Below are 19,476 nucleotides of genomic sequence, written 5' to 3' on the forward strand. Positions count from 1 at the left end.
CCCAGATATTTGACCAACTGACTCCTACTCAAAGGCAAGGTCAAAGGGATGCTTAAGGGTATGTTCCAAGTTCCCTCACCCGTCTCCACATGGGAGTTGGTGGAGCAGTGCTTGCAGTAGAGGAAGGCATGCATGCCCAGCCAGCCTTTTGGCTCAGCTTTTGAGGCACAGCAGCACTACCAGGACCTCAGCGTTTCACACCAGGGCAGCTGGTGCAAAGAAAACTGGGTGGAGCTAAGACTACCTTCCGGGACCTGGATAAGACCTGAGATCCTGAGGCTTTCTCTGCCAGCTTAAGCCCAGGGAAAGCATTCAGCTAGTCAATTACATCCCAGAGTAAACCATCCCCCCATCATGCTGACCACAAGCCCAGCTCCTGGGTCTATCCTCACTGGGAGTAGACACGAGAGGGAGGAAGTTTGAAGAAAGAGAAGATGTGCCTGATAAGAAAGATGGCTTCTTCTCTCAGAGCCTCTGTTCCCTCATAACAATGCCAATGATCTTATTGGGTTTCTGTGAGGAATAAATGACATGAGGCACTGTGCATAACACACAGATGCTATTGAAAAAGAGCAGCTGGCCAGGCGCGGTGGCTCAAGCCTGTAATCCCAGCACTTGGGGAGGCTGAGGTGGGCGGATCTCGAGGTGAGGAGTTCGAGACCAGCCTGACCAACATGGTGAAACACCGTCTCTACTAAAAATACAAAAATTAGCTGGGTGTGATGGCACGTGCCTGTAATCCCGGCTGCTCTGGAGGCTGAGGCAGGAGAATCACTTGAACCCAGGAGGTGGAGGTTGCAGTGAACCAAGATCTCGCCACTTCCCTCCAGCCTGGGCGACAGAGGGAGACTCCATCTAAAAAAAAAAAAAAAAAGAAAAAGAAAGAAGAAAGAAAGAAAGAAAGAGAAAGAAAGAAAGAGAAAGAAAGAAAGAGAAAGAAAGAAAGGGAAAGAAAGAAAGAGAAAGAAAGAAAGAGAAAGAAAGAAGCTAAGGTCATTACTACTCCTCACACATGGAGGGCAGCTGAATTCTGCCTCTCTGGAGATCCAGCAGCCTTCCTTCTCCAATGCAGTAGAATGTGACAGCAAGGAAGGAGGGAAGGAAAGGGTTTGGTGATCACCTCAAAATCCTTTCCAATCAAATTACTTGAGTTTTCTGTGAAAGCCAAAGGAGATGCCGAGTGGAAGCAAAGTCATAAGAATGTGCTTTTTTTGTGTTTTTTTGGTTTTTGTTTGTTTGTTTGTTTTTTCATTTTGGAAAATGTAATGTGTCACAGTGATATGGTTTGACTCTGTGTCCCCACCCAAATCTCATCTTGAATTGTACTCCCATAATTCCCATGTGTTGTGGGAGGGACCTGGTGGGAGATAACTGGAATCATGGGGGCGGATTCCCCCATACTGTTCTCGTGGTAGTGAATAAGCCTCACGGGATCTGACGGTTTTATCAGGGGTTTCCACCTTTACATCCTCCTCATTTTTCTGTTCCCATTTTTCTCTTGCTGTCGTCATGTAAGAAGTGGCTTTCACCACCCACCATGATTCTGAGGCCTCCCCAGCCATGTGGAACTGTAAGTCCAATTAAACCTCTTTTTCTTCCCAGTCTTGGGTATGTCTTTATCACGCAGTAAGAACAGAAAGCAGACAGTGAGAAGCATACTGGCGACGCAAGGCAATTTTGACTAGAAAGTGGAACTTAACTATGAACTATCTGTTTCAGAGAGGATAGAAGCACCAGAACTTCTAGCTAATTGTCAGCAGGCAATTCTCTGAGGATTCAGGAGAGGAAGGGGGCTTCTTTTTGATGTGTACTTCATCAGCTGCTCCTCAGATCAGAGCCTTGCAGGTCAGGCCAGAGGGGAGACTCAGAAAGTGTTTTTGGTGTTTGTTCCAAATGGGGGCTCATTGTGGGCCCTGTGTCACTGGAATTACAATATCTGTTCAATCTAATTCCCTGGGGCTTTAAGTCTTACAAATTGGCACTGGCCTCAGCAATGAAAAAAAATTGGTGAAGTCTTGGAGTCTTTTTGACCCAGGCTAGTGTGGGATTGTTTCCTCATTTGCATCCACTTACAGGAAGTTCCAATGATTTGCTTTGGTGACTGTACAGCCAAATGAATGGTCCTGCTAGCGTGTTTTATTGCAATTTGTCCTTTTGCTTCTTTAATATTCCAGACAGACACATCTCCCCCTTGGGCCCTCCACACACTTTCCTGTCCATTCCAGTAATACTTACCTTGAGGAGGTGCTGCCTGTACATACAATTCCCCACCTTTCACTCATGGGCCTCCCTCTGACTAGAATGGATACAGATGTAATAACAGAGTCCCAATCCTCTGACTTAGGTGACAAAGCTATTTCAATAAAAGTATACTTTTTTTTTTCTGACTGCTCGTGCATTATAACATCATGTGAAAATGGCTAGATAGATGTGGTCTGCATTTGGAGGTAGCTTTATGATGGTCAGACTCAGAAGATATGTTACATGGAATATACAAAATTGATTTGGGGGAGTCCTGGGAAGGACCCCCAAAAGCTAAGTCTTCCAGGGCAGCTGAAATTGAGGTTCTGAGAGAGACTCAGCATACCTACGAGATGGCATGGATACAAAACACACAGTCGTTTCAAATATAAGCCCAATTCAAAACAGTATGTACATTCCTCAAATGCCAGGGTCAATTTGCAAACTGCTACATACGGGGGCAATTCTACAGTAGCGTACTACTCAGGCAAACAGGAGACAGGTATGTTTTTAAGGATGGGTTGTGAATCTCCTGAGCAAACAGAGGAGGCTGGCTAAAGCGGGTAGGAAATATATCAAATCAGTATCTGCCAGAGGCAGATGGCAAGTTGATAGCCAGAACTGGGCCCCTCCAATCCTGAATCAATAGTTCCTGCTCCCCAGGGTTGACTGAGCCCCTTGTTGGGGGGAAGGGGAGAAAGAAAATCCCGTTACCAACCAATGCCAAGTCCTCATATTTGGCTCATTTAGGGTCAGCTACAGGTGGTCCGCAGCCATAGAGCTGCCAGATGAAATACACGGCATCTGGCTGAATTTAAATTTCTGATAAACAGTGGATAATTTTGAGTATAAATATGTCCGAATATTGCATGGAATATACTTATACTAAGAATGTACTTGGGATTCAAATTGAACTGAGCATCCTGTATTTTTGATAAATAGACAACCCTACTCAGGCAAGCCATCAGGATGAGTTTGGCAGCAGGAAGGTGGCCATAGTCAGGCCTCTGGTTGCCCTGTTTTCAGGGAGCTGGTCAGGTTATTATCAGGCATTGGGCTGGGAACTCCATCACCAGAACCGTGATAGAGGGTAGGGTTTAGTCTGAGGGTCAAAGCAAGATCTTATACACTAGAACAAGTTTATAAAGTCCTGGCAGGGACTAGTATATAAACCCTCAAGAGCAAACTCGGCAGGAGTCACTGGATGACAGACCTAGACATCCTTAAATTGCCAAGGGCTAGGGGCAGGGCTGCGTTAACAGCAGGATTTCTCTAGAAGGGATTCCTGGGCTGCTTGCATTAGAATCACCTGAGACACTTGGGAAACACGCAGATTCCGGGGCCCCTGTCCAGACCTGCCAAGTCACACCCTCTAGGGGAAGGCCTAGAAAGCTGCAATTTCTTAAGTACTCCTGGCTGCTCTGTCATGCACTAAATTTGAGACCCAGTGCTCTAGAGTCAGGAACCAGGTGTGGCCTGCAAATAAGCCATGAGGCACAGTGGTTAAAGCACAGACTCTGGAGCCAGACTGCCCAAGTTAGACTTCTGGCTCTACCACTTATTACCTGTGTGACCTGGGGCAAGTGGCTTAACCCCTCTGGGCCTCACTTTCTTCAGCTGTAAAGCAGGCATAGTAATAGTGCCTATTTCATAGGGCTATTGTGAAGATTAAATGAGAATATATGAGCAAAGCACTCAGAACAGTCTGGCATCTAGAAAGCACACATTCATATGTGTTAGCTACTATTAGGAGCTGAGTGGACCTGCAGGGTTCTCGGAAAGAGGACTGGTTTGGGCCTTAATGGGTACCCATGGCCTATGTCCTGCAGTGGGGTGGCTGAAGCAGAACTCACAGAGCAAGTGGAGGAGGGCTTGTTGCATGAGAAGTCATGAAGATGATTAATAAAAGGGACAGTCGTTAAATGCACGGGTGATCATGCTTGGCTAGAATGAGAAGCTAAGAAAATGGATATTGTTCATTAAGCTCTAATTAGCAGATAAATGTACAAGGGGAAGGGAGTCCAAGTGTTACTACAAGTAATTAATGTGCTTCTTGTCTCCCTGGTCACCCTTTGATTTGAACCACCTAACCTGCAGTCTTTATCAGACACTGAGATCCTGGAACTACTGGCTGCTAATTATTTTGGTGAGCCCCTGATTGCACTAAAGGAAACGGAAGTGTCCTGCTCTCTCTAGGGACTCCAGCACAGGGAGAAGATAAAGTAGTTCTAACCACGATGAATGAAGCCTGGGGGATTTGGAGAGGACAATCATTCTCTCTGTTCATTTAACAAATGTGAACGGTGGCTCCAAGTTGGTAAAGTAAATGTGACCAGACGCAGTCTGATTAGGAAAAAAATCAGTACCTGTCTCAAACTGCTCTTGAGTTGGCCAATGTTGTGACTTGGCTTGTTCTCGGTTCCAATGACTTGATTCCTGCCTAAATCCCTACTGAGTTCCTTTGAAGATTGAACCTTACCATTGGAGTCTTGGCCTCGCTTTCAACCTGGAACCTGAGCTGCCTTAGCCTGGACTGGCCCCACGCTCCATTGAAACCCAGTTTCTCCTGCCTGAGCTCTCCCAGCCACCTATGCACTTGGGATCTCACCTATTTCTAGGCCAACCATACTTCCTACTTTCATACTGAAACGATGTAAAGGAATTTGATTGTTCTTTTTTGTGGAAAAAGATACAAACTGTGTCACTGAAGCATCTCGGGGGTTGTGGGGGGCAGTGAAAAGGCAAGTCACTCTGTATGTCCCTTTCCATCTGACACACTCACAGGGGCCTGGGATGCTAGTGAGTGCCCACTGGTTGGCTTCTGCCAGGAATTGGAGCCTGGGTGTGCTGGGTGCAGAGTCTCCTGATATCGCAGAGAGCCCCTGTTCTCGACAGAAGTGCAACAGAGTAGAGTCTAGACAGAGTATTAGAAACTTTCAGGATGCCAATCATGGTAATAGCCAGTGGTTTTTGAATGCTTACTCTGTTCTGGGTAGCGTTCTAAGTGCTTATATGCATTATCTCATTTAACTTTCCTATCAACCCTATCATGAGGCACTGTGATTATCTGCATTTTATAGTGAGGTAGCTGAGACACAGAGAGGCTAAGTAACTTGCCCAAGGTCACATATCTGACTAGTAGTAAAGCTGGGTTCTGGGCTTGTTTTTATTTTCGAGAATTGAGTCAAATGTAGTCCCACTTCATTAAGCTGCTGGGATGGGAGCAGCAGGAGGGGCAGGGCCTAGATGGGTGAAGCAGCCAAGAGGCTCCTATGTAACTTCCTATGAAGAGGTAGTTGTCTCCAAACATGTGGAAACTAATTGAGAATGTTCTGCTCATATTCAAACTGAAAGACATTTTCATTCTTATTGGGTTTGCATCAAATTCTCATTTTGCTAGTCTTATACATTGGAGTATCAACCAATGGTCCCATGTAGCTTTAACAAATGATCTAATAAATTCAGAGAAGCATTGGCCAGAGAAAGTTGGAGTGCTTGGAACAGGCCTTGGCTGGCTGTCCAGCTCTACCTGGGGGAGAGGGGAGGTGTGAGCTGGCACTAAGAGGCCCTCTGCCTGTCTAACTTGGGCCAGGGCTGCTTGGGGCTAAAAGAGAACCCAAAATGTTCATAGCAGCATTATTCACAATAGTCAAAAGTGGAAAGAACCTCAAGCATCCACCAATGAATGAGTAAATGAAATGTGGTCTATCTATACAATGGAATATTATTCAGCCATAAAAAGGAATGAAGTGTTGACCCATGCTGCTACATTGATGAACCTGAAAACATTATGCTAAGGGAAAAATGCCAGATGCAAAGGCCACAGATTGTAAGATTCCGTTTCGGTGAAATGTCCAGAATAGCCAAGTCCATAGAGAGTGAAAGCAGATTTACGGTTTCTAGGAGCTGGAAGGTGGCGGGGAGTATGGAGTGACTACTAATTGGTATGAGGCTTCTTTTTGGGGTGTTGAAAATGTTCTGAAATTAGATAGTGATGATGATTGCACAACTTTGTGTATATACAAAAAACTACTGAATTCTACACTTTAAAGGGTGAATATTATGGCAAATGAGGTATATGAATTACATCTCAATAAAAACAAACAAACAAACAAACAAACAAACACCAGAACAACAGCAACAAAAAGGGAACACAAAGTCCACACTATTAAGACCAGAGCAAAACACCGTCTCGGCCGGGCGCGGTGGCTCACGCCTGTAATCCCAGCACTTTGAGGGGCCGAGACGGGCGGATCACAAGATCAGGAGATCGAGACCATCCTGGCTAACACGGTGAAACCCTGCCTCTACTAAAAATACAAAAAATTAGCCGGGCGTGTTCGCGGGCGCCTGTAGTCCCAGAGCTACTCGGGAGGCTGAGGCAGGAGAATGGCGTGAACCTGGGAGGCAGAGCTTGCAGTGAGCCGAGATCCAGCCACTGCACTCCAGCCTGGGCGACAGAGCAAGACTCCGTCTCAAAAAAATCCACCACCAACAACAAAAAAACAAAAACAAGCAAACAAACAAAACAAACAAACAAACCACCATCTTATGAAGCTGGGTTGTGGGAGAAAGACCTTGAGCTGAGAGGGAATCCAGCCTGGATTTAAGCCTTGGCATGACCTTGGACAAGTTCTTTCACCTCTCTGGGCCTCAGTTTTCTTATCTATTTAACGACGTCGTGAGAAAAGATTTTCCCAATGAACTTTTGAAAACTATAATATGCTTATTTAAAACTGTACTCACTAGTTACAAGCAAGGTATTATTATAGTGCTGGAGGGTTAAACAGAGAGCTTAGAACGTTTGAGAAAAGGTAACCTTCCATCATTGCCGATGTAAATCCGGGAACTGAAGATGCAGGCAGTACCTTCATGTGCTCAGAAGGATTACCCATTCTTGCACAGAAACTGCTCACTTGCCCTCTCACTCCTCAGGGAACATTCCAGGTTTCCTCTATTTGGATTGGATATCTTAATAGCTTTCACATCTCAAATAAAGGGTTTATGTCCACTCCAGTTATTTAGGGCTTCCTAACAAGCCTTTTAGAAAGAGACGTAATTACAAATCCAGTGGAATCTTAAACCATGCACATTACACTCTATCCAATAAAGGACTCCCCCTTAACTTTTCCAAAGCAATTGAACTTACTGCACATGAGACTTGTTTTGCCTTTGCAAACAGGGACCGATTTTCTCCCTCATATGTATCCTTACAACTGATTCAATATCTGATTTTCTTTTTTTAATTAATTAATTTATTTATTTATTTTGAGACGGAGTCTTGCTTTGTTGCCCAGGCTGGAGTGCAGTGGCGTGATCTCGGCTCACTGCAGGCTCCGCCCCCCGGGGTTCACGCCATTCTCCTGCCTCAGCCTCCCGAGTAGCTGGGACTACAGGCGCCTGCCACCACGCCTGGCTAATTTTTTGTCAATATCTGATTTTCTTAGTACTGGGGCAATGTTCAGAATCTTTATTAAGACGAGTTCATAAAAATAAGAAAATTATTTTAACCAGATACATAATTCTGTCCCCCTAGATCATTAAAATATTCACCTTTTCCACTTGTCTAGTATTGAAAAACCAAGTCCCACCAGGTCACAGTCAAGTAGTGTCCAAGCAGGGGTAGGGGCCAGGGGGTCAGCCCACCCTGGCTCTCCTGCCTGCTCCTCAATCCCAGGGATGTTCAGGCCACATCCGCGGGGAATTCCCGGGGGGCTCTAGCCACCTCATCTCAGAAGTGCAGTGCACTGGAGTGTAGCAATGCCTGCAAGGTTTGCAAGCTCTCCTTACAGGTTTGTTTGGGGCAGGAGGAGTCTAGTGTCTTAAGTCACTAGAATGTGTGTTTCCTTTTTTCCTTCAAATGTATTTTGTTTGCTTATTTGAATTCAAAATCGCCCCTTCCCACAAGTGAAGGGATCCAAACTTTCGGGGAACCAGCAAGAACAGCCTGATGTGCATCCTACAAAATACTCCACTACGCGGACGGGCTTTTGACTGACGGCCTCTTTACAGGGCGCACAGCTGTGTGGGGAGAACAGCCGAGCCCCTTCACTGTCTGCACTTACGGAAAAAAATGCGAGCGCGCGCGGCCGGGAGTTCCAGCCAGCGAGGGGCAGTGAGATAATGAATGTGAAAAGCCTCCAGGCAGGAGATTGTAATTCGCGCCCGATTCAGTTCACAGACGCGAAAGCCGCAGGATTGGGGTGGGGGCTTCATTTTCAAACAAGGGCACACATTCCCACTTTAGGCTCTATAGCTAGAGACAGTGTGTGCAATCTTGGTTTTCAACGGTGTCTGTTTTTTTCGTTAAAGGTATCTGAATGTTGAAGTTCGTCGCGGAACAGGCCCCTACTACCTACCCCGCCTTGTCCGTCTCCCCACGCACCCCGGGGCAAGAGGGCTGCTGTGTCCAGACGATGGCGCTCCCGGCCAGTGCAACCCCTCTCCCCTACTGTGGCAAGAAGACTAGTCTGGAACGAGTTTCAAGGTGTTTACTGAGATTTTGGAAGGCTTCTGGACAGGAGCCGTAACTTTTAGTGGCCGGCAGAAATCCATTCCCGTGACCAAGGTTATTGAGGGAACGAGTGTCCGAATCACGCCCCTTTAGTTTTGCCCGAATATTCGAATTTTCCGTGGTCCCCGCGCAGCGAGATCCTGGGCGCACCGCAGGGGAACTGTGACGCACGGGGGACAGAGATCCGCGGTGTGGAGGGCGAGGGGGGAGGCCTGAGAGGGATGGGGTCGAAACGAGAACCCCAGAAGGGCATGGGAAAGGAGAAAGACCGAGACGAATCCTGACTGAGGCAGGGATCGCCGGTCAGCCAGCGGCTTCTTGGTTTTGCAGCCTGACACCTCCGCACCTTTCCCGCGGCTGCGGCGCAGCTCCTTCAGCCTTTCTGACTGTCCCGTATCGCTCAGTAGAGAATGCGGAGCATCCCGAGAGGGAGAGGCGTCAGAGCCTCTCGTCCTGGGTTTCCTCGAGAAGCGGCGACCCAAGAGAAGAGCTTTATTGCCTGTTTTACTTTTTCCCAAAGCGTCCCTTGGCTCCCGCCGCCGGGCTGCCTGCAGCTGGAAAGGAGACGAGCTACCGCTCCCGTTCGCCCCCAAACTGAGGACCGAGTGGCCACCGCTGCCTTCCCTAGGTCCCAGGGTGCAGACCCGCTCCCCACTTCCAGAGTCGGGCGCAGGGTACATCTGTTTATGGAGAGTGCAAGACCTGGACCGGACTGAGCGGCTACTCGCAGCTGCCGCTAAGGGAGCCAAGCGGCTCCTGGCGAGAACGGGAGCGGGGATAAGTTCCCCAGGGGTTAGGGACCCAGATTGGGGGTGGGAGCTCCCAGCAGTAGTCCCCTGTTCCCCGCGGGACACAGAAGCCTCCAGACAGGCAAGGGCATGGGGCGTGGGATGGACCTCACAAGGATACTTGCAGAGGCAAGCATCTAGCGTTCAAAGGGCCACCGGCTATCCCCTACACCCTGCTGGGGGCTGTGGACTGGCTTGGTCTAGCACTGGATCCTATAAAAGACCCAATGCTCCCCCTCTGCAATCTACAACTCTTTGCCAGGTGTTTGCACTGGAGGAGAGAGGGAGAAGAACTTGCTAGAACGAATGCGCAGCAGCTGGTGGAGGGGGGGTGGGGTGGACTCCGAGCTAGTCGCGATGCTTGCAAGGTACCTGGGAGATTGAGAGGCAGGGCGGGCTGGCTAGAGGGGAAGCACATACAAGGCAGTCGGAAGCAAGATGACACCTCAGTGTGGATTTGTCCAATAAGAGGGGGTGGCCAAGAGGGGGGCTGTTCAGGGAGCTCTGATTGGTCGGGGGGAGGGATTTGGGGTGGGGCTAGCCGCCTCTTGAGGCTTTAAAAGCTCATCGGAGAGGGGCGGGATGCTGTCATTTGCTCTCTGACTCTCAGAGAGGGAGGTACGCTTTCCTGGAGCTCCTGGTGACAGAACAGGTGTTTGCTGACTGGACCTGGCTGCTGATCCTGAGCCTGCTGAGAGATCTTAACGATCTCCAGGAGCAACATGGGGCCTACCCTAGCGGTTCCCACCCCGTATGGCTGTATTGGCTGTAAGCTACCCCAGCCAGACTACCCACCGGCTCTAATCATCTTCATGTTCTGCCTGATGGTTATCACCATCGTTGTAGACCTAATCGGCAACTCCATGGTCATTTTGGCTGTGACGAAGAACAAGAAGCTCCGGAATTCTGGTAAGCCACCCTTTCTTCTCCCTACCCAGTGTGCAGAGACTTGCAACCCCTAGGGCGTTAGTTTTTGAGCGCCCCAAATACAGAATCTATGGACAGTGCCCTCATATTGAACATCCCTGCTCCCAAATTCCCCGCAAGCCTGGGGGTGGTAGCATTCTGTCCCGGCCCTCTAAACGTGGTGGTTCTCAAGGCGGAGAGAGCACAGAGAATTAGCTTTGGGCATCCAAGTGCAAAGCGTTCCCGCGGTGCGCGGCAGCCCGAGGATCCCTGTCCCGTCGGGGCCTGATGCGGAGGGAGCCGGCACCCGAGCAGGAGAGTCAGGCGATTCGCCCGGGGACAGCAGGCCGAGCCGGACGCCGCAAGGGCGGCCGCGCTGAGGCAGCGCGGACCGAACTGACGCGGAGGGAGCAGCGGGGCTGCGACCTGCTCGGTGAAAGTTAAGTTCGCGGCGGCCGCGGCGGCGCTTACCAGAGCGCAACGCAGTGGCCTCTCCCTAGCCGGGCCAAGACCCCGCTCGCTGCGGCCCTGGGGCTCCAGGGCGGCTCCCGGGCAGATCCCGGGCGGCGGAGCACAGACCCCCGCGCCCGAGAATCGAGCAGGGAGGTCTGAGCCCGCCGGAGCCGAGCTCCGTCCGCCTGTCCCAGGGCGAACGGCAGAGAGAGGCGAGAGGCGGGTCGGGCACGGCAGGCGGTGGCAGCGACGGCGGCGGCAGCGGAGATCCCGAGGTCCGTAAGCGGGGAACTGGGGGTAGCAGGGCGGGCCGGCCAAGAGGCTTGGGAGCTGGGCGTTGCTGGGGGTGGAGGGATAGAAGGCAGCAAAACCGAGTAGGGATTGGCGGGAGGGCGACGGGAGAGCTCAGAGGGGGCGATGGGGGACTCAGAGAGGCTGCAAAGGGCTGGGGTCTGGGAGCCGCAAGCGGGACTTCCCCCGCTGCTAGCCACTGCCGAGGGGGAGGAGGCCCGGGGCCGGGGGCCGGGGGCCGGCGGCGAGCAGGGCAGGAGGGAAGCGTGGGAGGATGCCGGGCGCTGCGACCTGTGCTGGGGGTGGGGGCGGCAGACACTGCAAAGCAGCTAGTCCGGTTTACAGGTTGGGCGGGAGAGGGCTCTGGAAGGGAGGGGAAGGGGCGAAGGCTGCCAAACTCCGAGTTCAGGCCGGGGGAGGGAGGGGCGGCGCCTGGAATTCCCACCGCCAGGTTCTCGATCGGCTGCGGCTAGGAGTGGGGACCGAAGGGGGTCTGAGAGGGTGGGGAGACCAACTGGATTCTCCCGGGCAGGGCGTGGGGGAGAGTTGGCGGCCGGGGTCTGGGGGATTACTTTGCTTGGGCAAGGAGTCACGAACACTGAACAAGTTTAAAAACGCACTGACTGGCACTGACAGTCATGAAAAGTTTTCTCACAAAGTCTGGTGGGTGTCTCCGATCTCTCCTTCGTCTCCTGGAGTCGTGGGGCCACACACTAGGTCTTCACCTTCACCCCCGCGGTGCTGTCCCAAGGTGCAAACCACGGAGTCCTGGGGGCGACCTGCGAAGCCCATTTTATTTCCTTTAGATTTCTTTTCTTTTTCTCCTTCTCCTTCCTTCCTTCTATAATTCAAATAAAGGCTTTTATGGTTATTGTGGTTTTGTTTTTAAGTCTTTGCCCCTTCTCTTTTCGGCTGTACTCCCCTGAATTCATTACTTTGCCGGAAAACCATAGAAAGAACCTCTTCGGTAGAAAGTGCTGAGGCCGAGTGCTGACAGCGCTGGAGGAAGGAGGAAGAAGGAGCCATACCTTTGCCCTTTTCAAAAGCGCTCATTTTCTCCTAGTCCAAGATGAAGTGCAATATTTTGCCAAACCAATGCTAATTAGCAACGAGGTGTCTCCAAAGAAAGAGGGCTCTGCGCCTGCACTTGGCCTCTTCTCTTTTTTGTGAAAGGTTTTACAAAAAAGTTCCCACCTCAGCCCTACAAGACCGGAGTGGGGGTGATCCTTCTTCTCTATCCTGTTTAACCTGAAGGCTCCAATAAAGTTCAGTGCCCGGCGCTGGGAGCTCTGTGCAGGGCGCTGAATGTGCCAGTGCGCGGCTCTGCGCGTGGACGCGGCATGAAACTGAAACAGGCACTTCTGCTAATCCTTGCAGGAATTTTTCTCCTCCCCTCCACCCCCACCCACCTCGTGCCACCCTCCCCGCCCGCCCTCTCACTACTTGTTTGGTCTCAGACTAAATTTTACAGGGCTTCCTTGCTTCCCCTCAGTTTTCACTCTTAGGTTACCTCGGGGACGGTAAGTATTTGACTTGGCAAGGTTTTAGGTTACTGCTTGATCCCATCGGAAAAGACTGTTTAAGAAGATGGCCTCTAATGCCTTTTCTCAGAATCTTCTCTCTAGTAATGTGTTTATTATAAATGCAACGCTAGGCTATAGGAGGGAAATGGCTAATTTATCTTTTTCTAATTATTTAATTATTTTTAATTTTTTTAGTTTGAGGCTTCCTGACATCCCTCCAGTGTCTCTCCTTGCCCCCCACTCTCCAGCCTCCTTCCTAAAAACAAGTCCCTCTAGCTCACCTCTACTCCCCTCCTGCTTCTCTCTCCCCCTCACCTCCAGTGAAGGAAACGTTTGCATTTTGTTTTTCTCTAAGATGGTGGCAGCATGACCCTGTCTCATTGTGAAGGCTCCTGGCAGGGATTTCGTGCTCACTGCTGTCTGTCTTATGTTCGCTTCTTTCTCAGAGCATTTCTTTAAAAGAATTCTAGAATTATAAAAGGTCATAATGCAGCTGGCCTTCCCCTGCACCTTAAATGTGTAGATTTCTGTACTTAAACCATTTATTCTTCTCTGTCTTTCCCCTTTCTCCCTCCCTTGATATGTTTTTCAGGCAACATCTTCGTGGTCAGTCTCTCTGTGGCCGATATGCTGGTGGCCATCTACCCATACCCTTTGATGCTGCATGCCATGTCCATTGGGGGCTGGGATCTGAGCCAGTTACAGTGCCAGCTGGTCGGGTTCATCACAGGGCTGAGTGTGGTTGGCTCCATCTTTAACATCGTGGCAATCGCCATCAACCGTTACTGCTACATCTGCCACAGCCTTCAGTATGAGCGGATCTTCAGTGTGCGCAATACCTGCATCTACCTGGTCGTCACCTGGATCATGACCGTCCTGGCTGTCCTGCCAAACATGTACATTGGCACCATCGAGTACGATCCTCGCACCTACACCTGCATCTTCAACTATCTGAACAACCCTGTCTTCACTGTTACCATCGTCTGCATCCACTTCGTCCTCCCTCTCCTCGTCGTGGGTTTCTGCTACGTGAGGATCTGGACCAAAGTGCTGGCGGCCCGTGACCCTGCAGGGCAGAATCCTGGCAACCAACTTGCTGAGGTTCGCAATTTTCTAACCATGTTTGTGATCTTCCTCCTCTTTGCAGTGTGCTGGTGCCCTATCAACGTGCTCACTGTCTTGGTGGCTGTCAGTCCGAAGGAGATGGCAGGCAAGATCCCCAACTGGCTTTATCTTGCAGCCTACTTCATAGCCTACTTCAACAGCTGCCTCAACGCTGTGATCTACGGGCTCCTCAATGAGAATTTCCGAAGAGAATACTGGACCATCTTCCATGCTATGCGGCACCCTATCATATTCTTCTCCGGCCTCATCAGTGATATTCGTGAGATGCAGGAGGCCCGTACCCTGGCCCGCGCCCGTGCCCATACTCACGACCAAGCTCGTGAACAAGCCCTTGAACAAGACCGTGCCCATGCCTGTCCTGCTGTGGAGGAAACCCCGATGAATGTCCGGAATGTTCCATTACCTGGTGATGCTGCAGCTGGCCACCCCGACCATGCCTCTGGCCATCCTAAGCCCCATTCCAGATCCTCTTCTGCCTATCGCAAATCTGCCTCTACCCACCACAAGTCTGTCTTTAGCCACTCCAAGGCTGCCTCTGTTCACCTCAAGCCTGTCTCTGGCCACTCCAAGCCTGCCTCTGGTCACCCCAAGTCTGCCACTGTCTACCCTAAGCCTGCCTCTGTCCATTTCAAGGCTGACTCTGTCCATTTCAAGGGTGACTCTGTCCATTTCAAGCCTGACTCTGTTCATTTCAAGCCTGCTTCTAGCAACCCCAAGCCCATCACTGGCCACCATGTCTCTGCTGGCAGCCACTCCAAGTCTGCCTTCAGTGCTGCCACCAGCCACCCTAAACCCACCACTGGCCACATCAAGCCAGCTACCAGCCATGCTGAGCCCACCACTGCTAACTATCCCAAGCCTGCCACCACCAGCCACCCTGAGCCCGCTGCTGCTGACCACCCTGAGCTCTCTGCCTCCCACTGCCCCGCGATCCCTGCCATTGCCCACCCTGAGTCTAACGACAGTGACCTCCCTGAGTCGGCCTCTAGCCCTGCCGCTGGACCCACCAAGCCTGCTGCCAGCCAGCTGGAGCCTGACACCATCGCTGACCTTCCTGACCCTACTGTAGTCATGACCAATACCAATGATTACCATGATGTTGTGGTTATTGATGTTGAAGATGATCCTGATGAAATGGCTGTGTGAAAAATGCTCTCGTAGGTGGCCAGGCAGTGGTCCCCTTTCTAGTTTGTTTTGCATATGTAATCCAAAGTGAGATACCTTACTGCATCTGGACACAGACACTGACAAATAGACATGGTGTAAGCTACATCCACCTTTCAGACGTACTCATCCTTTACTTAATGTACTCTATTAAAGTGTGTGCGTGAGTGTGTGTGTGCTTGCTATTTTAGAGACCTTAATTTTCCTCAAGTTTGACATCTGTTGTTCCAAACCTCCCTTTCCACCTATGGTCGACCTTCAGTCCTCAGTGACCCTTGAAATTTTAGACTTTGATTTTTTTCCCACTCCTGTGTCCCTCCTCCCCTTTCCTCATTTCCTCTGCCTTGTTCCTGCTTCTTCTCCCATTCCCCCAGGGGGTTGGGAGAGGGGTACGTGCGCAATGCTAAAGGCGTGTTGTGGTGAAGGCTTCCGTTAATGTGACTGCACAGCTTTATGTTCTTCACTGTGTAACTCTATATTGTACTTTTAATAGCAGTCAGAAAAGCCGTTGTGATCAAGTACAAGTACTGGAAAGTTTCTTTCCTAAATTTCAGCAACAACATATGACCCATATTTGAAGAATACAATTTGATAAGCTCTTATTAAAAATACATTTTTTATGCCTATGAGATCAAATGGCAAACGGAAAGATATGGGCACACCAAATTATTTCTATTTTTTGAAAATTTGAACATTGGTGCTTTTTATAGTCAAACATGGTTGCAAATGATAAGACGTTTTTACCTTATTTGTAATTATTTACCTTTTTTAGCATTTGCCAGGATTTTTTTTCATTTAGTTCCAGAGAAATAAATCCATTCATAAACTAGTTTCTTCTCCTAAAATCCAATCTTATGGTTGCTAGGATCAATTATGGTAATATTTTTAATATTATAAGTCATAACTTTACTGCAGATTTTTTTTTAAACACCCTGGTGTTTTTACAGTTTTTACATTATTGCTTTCATTCAAAAGGGAACTTGAAGTAATAAATGGCAGCAAGAAGCGAATTGAATACTGCTGGGAGGTTGTAAATGAGCATTCCTCCTGGATGGGGAGGAGGGCAAGGAGAAGAAAGAGATGCCTACGCCAGTCAATCCTACCACACATCCGACATCAGCCAATCCCACCACCCTTGGCTAAGGTTCGGTGACACACGATGTTAAGTCATAGATGTCTTTTATTAGCACACTTGACAGACCAGGAAATGATTTTTCTCTACAATTCAAGAAAACTGCTGTTTAATAAAAATTTCAATTGCTGATTCAAATAGACACTTTAAGCAAAGTTTACTGTATGAAAGCTTGTGAGGATAAGTGGAAATGTATTATACTGCCTTAATTCTATTCTGTATTTGTGGTAGCAATTAAATAAAAGTGTTTTTGTGGCTTTAGTTTGTGGTTTGTTGATAAATTCATTTCTCCGCCGGAGTTACTTACGGGGAGGGTGTACAGGGTGAGGGGTGGCAAAGCATTGACCTTGGGGGAATCAGAAGACTTGGGTGCAAGTTCCATCCCTGCTACCAGCTTGCTGTATGCCAGGGCAAGTCCCTTGACCCCTCTCACCTCAGTCCCTTTACTTAGCAAACTGTGGAGAGGTGGTGGGGAGAGGGGAGCATGCTGGGGTTGCTAGGTTCTTCACACTAGTGCAGCAACATTGGATGACCTGACCTGCCTGCTCTTGGATTTCTGAACTGTACCAGATACGGCTCTGAAAAGAGACCCCTCTTTACTCTCCTGAAAGGAGTGAAGCCAGGCCCCAATAATGTCACGACCCAAAGGCTTCTGGAATGAAGAAATAGAGCTCATGAGGGAATGGGGGAGGCACAGGAGTGAGAGGCAGGAGGGCTGGTGGTTTGCTCTCCAGCTCGGAGGTGGGTAGCAAGACCCCAGCCACTGGGCAAAGCTCCTGATCTTAGGAACACAGTTTTAAAAGAATCTCTGACAATAAGGAAATGCTCAAAATACAGTGCTCAGCAAAAATCAAACTGAATTCAAAGTAATATACAGTAGGACATAATTTTAAAAAATATGCATACTTAACACATGCACATATAGGCAAACAGTTACGCATACGTAGTTGTTCTATCCAGGCTTTCCCAGGCTGTGAGTATAGATAGACTGAGGTCATGTTAATTTTTAATGCCCGAGTCAAAGTGGTTTGAGCCATCAAGGGCTGCCTGCCTGAGGGCTGCCTGCACCCCTGTGCCAAATTTCTGCCCAGAAAACATAACTAAAAGGGATGTTTATTCATGTACTTACAAACTGGTTACGGTCAGCTCCCCTATCCATGTTTTCCATGTTCTTACTCTCCGCTCACACCCAAGAAGTTGCTTTGCGTGAGACTGCAAGTGTCCAAACCAAGGGTACTGTGTCCCAATCCTTCAAACTGCCACTCCCCAGGGGTTTACGGGGTGCAAGGTTTTGAAAGAAGATAAGAGAGGTGACAAAAATTATCTGCCATTATTACAACTTTGTTCCGCAATTTTCCCCCGGTGCCTGAAGCAACATCGCTCACACCAAGTCTCCTGAAAGTCATACCAAATCTCTTGAAAGCAGCCACTTCGGCCATCTCTGCTTATCTCCTGCAGCTGCCGTCATCAAACTTGCCTGCGCCACTGCGCCCCGCCTCCGCCTCCGCGCCTATAATCACCTGGACAGGAACAAGCAGCACTTCCAGCCCAATTCCTTCTCGGTTCCTTCACAGCCCAGAAACATTTTTTTTTCTGCCCCTCTCTCCCTTATCCTGTTCCCCTTCACTCTCAAAAGCCATTAAGCTTCCTAAACGCATCTCTGATTTACCCCGCCCACTTTGAGTGACCAAGGCAAGAAGCTGAATCTCTGCTTCAGGTTTAAGGTGTGTCGTAGCTCCCCCTGGAAAAAACGCAGAGCTTCTGGCTTTACAGCAGTGAGAATGAAAGGGCCAACGTTGCTGACTTCCTCAAAGAGAGAATCTGCCTCCAGGTGAGCCTAAATCTCCCTAATCAAGGGATTTAAAAAATGCAAGCAACTTTTAAATGACAGTTTTTCCGAGTTTCTCCTCTTTTCTTTTTAAATGGAAATATAATTTATATACTGTAAAGTGACAGCCTTTTTTTTTTTTTTAACATATGTATACATCCATGTAACTACCACCCTGGCCAAGATATAGGTAGCTGTCTAGGAAGTTCCCTGTTGCCCCCTTCTAATCAATACCCCATCCAAAGGCAACCACTATCCTGACCTTACTGTACATTAATTTTGCCTGTTCTAGAATTTCATATAAATGGAAGCATACGGTATGTATTCTTTTGTGTCCAGCTTCTTTTTAAAAAAGTTGTGATAAAATATACATAACATGAAATTTACCATTGTAAACTTTTTGAATGTACAATTCAGTGGTATTAAATATATTCACGTTGTTGTGCAACCGTCACCACTATTTGTTTCCAGAAGTACTTCATTATCTCAAACTGAAACTCTATACTGGTTAAATAATAACTTCCCTTCCCCTTAACCTCTGGTAACCACCATTCTATTTTCTGTCTCTGTGAATTTACCTATTCTAGCCACCTCATATGAGTGGAATCATACAGTGTTGGTCCTTTTGTGTCTGGCTTCTTTCACTTAGCATAATGTGTTCAAGGTTCACCCATATCATAGCACTTATCCATACATTATTTTTTAATGACTGAATAACATCCCATTCTAGAGATATACCAAATTTTGTTTACCCGTTCATGTATTGATGGACATTTTGGTGGTTTCCATTTTTGGCTGTTGTGAATATTGCTTCCATGAAGATTGATGTACAAGTTTCTGCTTGAGTCCCTGCTTTTCACCTTTTTGGATGTATACCTAGGAGTGGAATTGCTGGGTCATGTAGGCTAGCTTCTTTTGCTCAATATTATGTCTTTGAGATTCATCTATGTTTCTGTATATGTAAGTGGTTGGTTATTTTTCATTTTCATATAGCATTCTACAGTATGAATATATTACAATTTATTTATTCTACTACTGATGGATATTTGGGTTGTTTCCAATTTGAAACTATGATAAAAATGCTTCTATAATCATTTTTGTACATGTCTTTTAATTTAACTTTGCATCGAGGTATAATTTTACATACAGTGAAAAACACTACTTCAGTGTCAAGCTCTACTTCAGTAGAGAGCTCAACAAATTTTAACATATGTGTACACCCATGTAACCACCACACATATCAAAATATAAAACATTTCCAGCACCCCAGAAAGCTCTTTTATGCGAGTAATTTTGCTGGTTTACTGAATTTTATTTAAATGGAATCATACAGAATGCATTCTTTAGTGTTTGTGTTGTTTTCTTCATCATTTTGTTTGTGAGATTTATCCATGTTACTTTAGGTATAAGGAATTCATTTTCTTTTATTGTTATGTAGAACTTCTTTGTATGACTATAACACCACTTTTGAGCTATTCTACCCTGGCTGAACATTTGGGCTGTTTTCTAGT

The 19,476-nt window shown here is 48.1% G+C and overlaps 2 protein-coding genes across 2 annotated transcripts; one reads left to right on the top strand and one right to left on the bottom strand.

The window, feature by feature from the left end:
- Positions 1-8,737: 8,737 nt before the first annotated feature.
- On the bottom strand, positions 8,738-11,379 carry LOC105738120. Its single transcript, XM_012498797.1, has 3 exons — positions 10,921-11,379; positions 10,339-10,419; positions 8,738-9,814 (listed from the first exon to the last, which is right to left on the bottom strand). Exon 3 carries the CDS (start codon positions 9,433-9,435, stop codon positions 8,845-8,847), a length of 591 nt encoding a protein of 196 aa, XP_012354251.1. The 5' UTR covers positions 9,436-9,814; positions 10,339-10,419; positions 10,921-11,379; the 3' UTR covers positions 8,738-8,844.
- Positions 10,128-15,015, top strand: GPR50 (G protein-coupled receptor 50). Its single transcript, XM_003271842.1, has 2 exons — positions 10,128-10,452; positions 13,309-15,015. The coding sequence occupies exons 1-2, from the start codon at positions 10,266-10,268 to the stop codon at positions 14,985-14,987; spliced, it is 1,866 nt and encodes a 621-aa protein (XP_003271890.1). The 5' UTR covers positions 10,128-10,265; the 3' UTR covers positions 14,988-15,015.
- Positions 15,016-19,476: the final 4,461 nt, after the last annotated feature.

Source organism: Nomascus leucogenys, chromosome X (genome assembly GCF_006542625.1).
Source record: "Nomascus leucogenys isolate Asia chromosome X, Asia_NLE_v1, whole genome shotgun sequence".
Lineage (NCBI taxonomy): Eukaryota > Metazoa > Chordata > Mammalia > Primates > Hylobatidae > Nomascus > Nomascus leucogenys.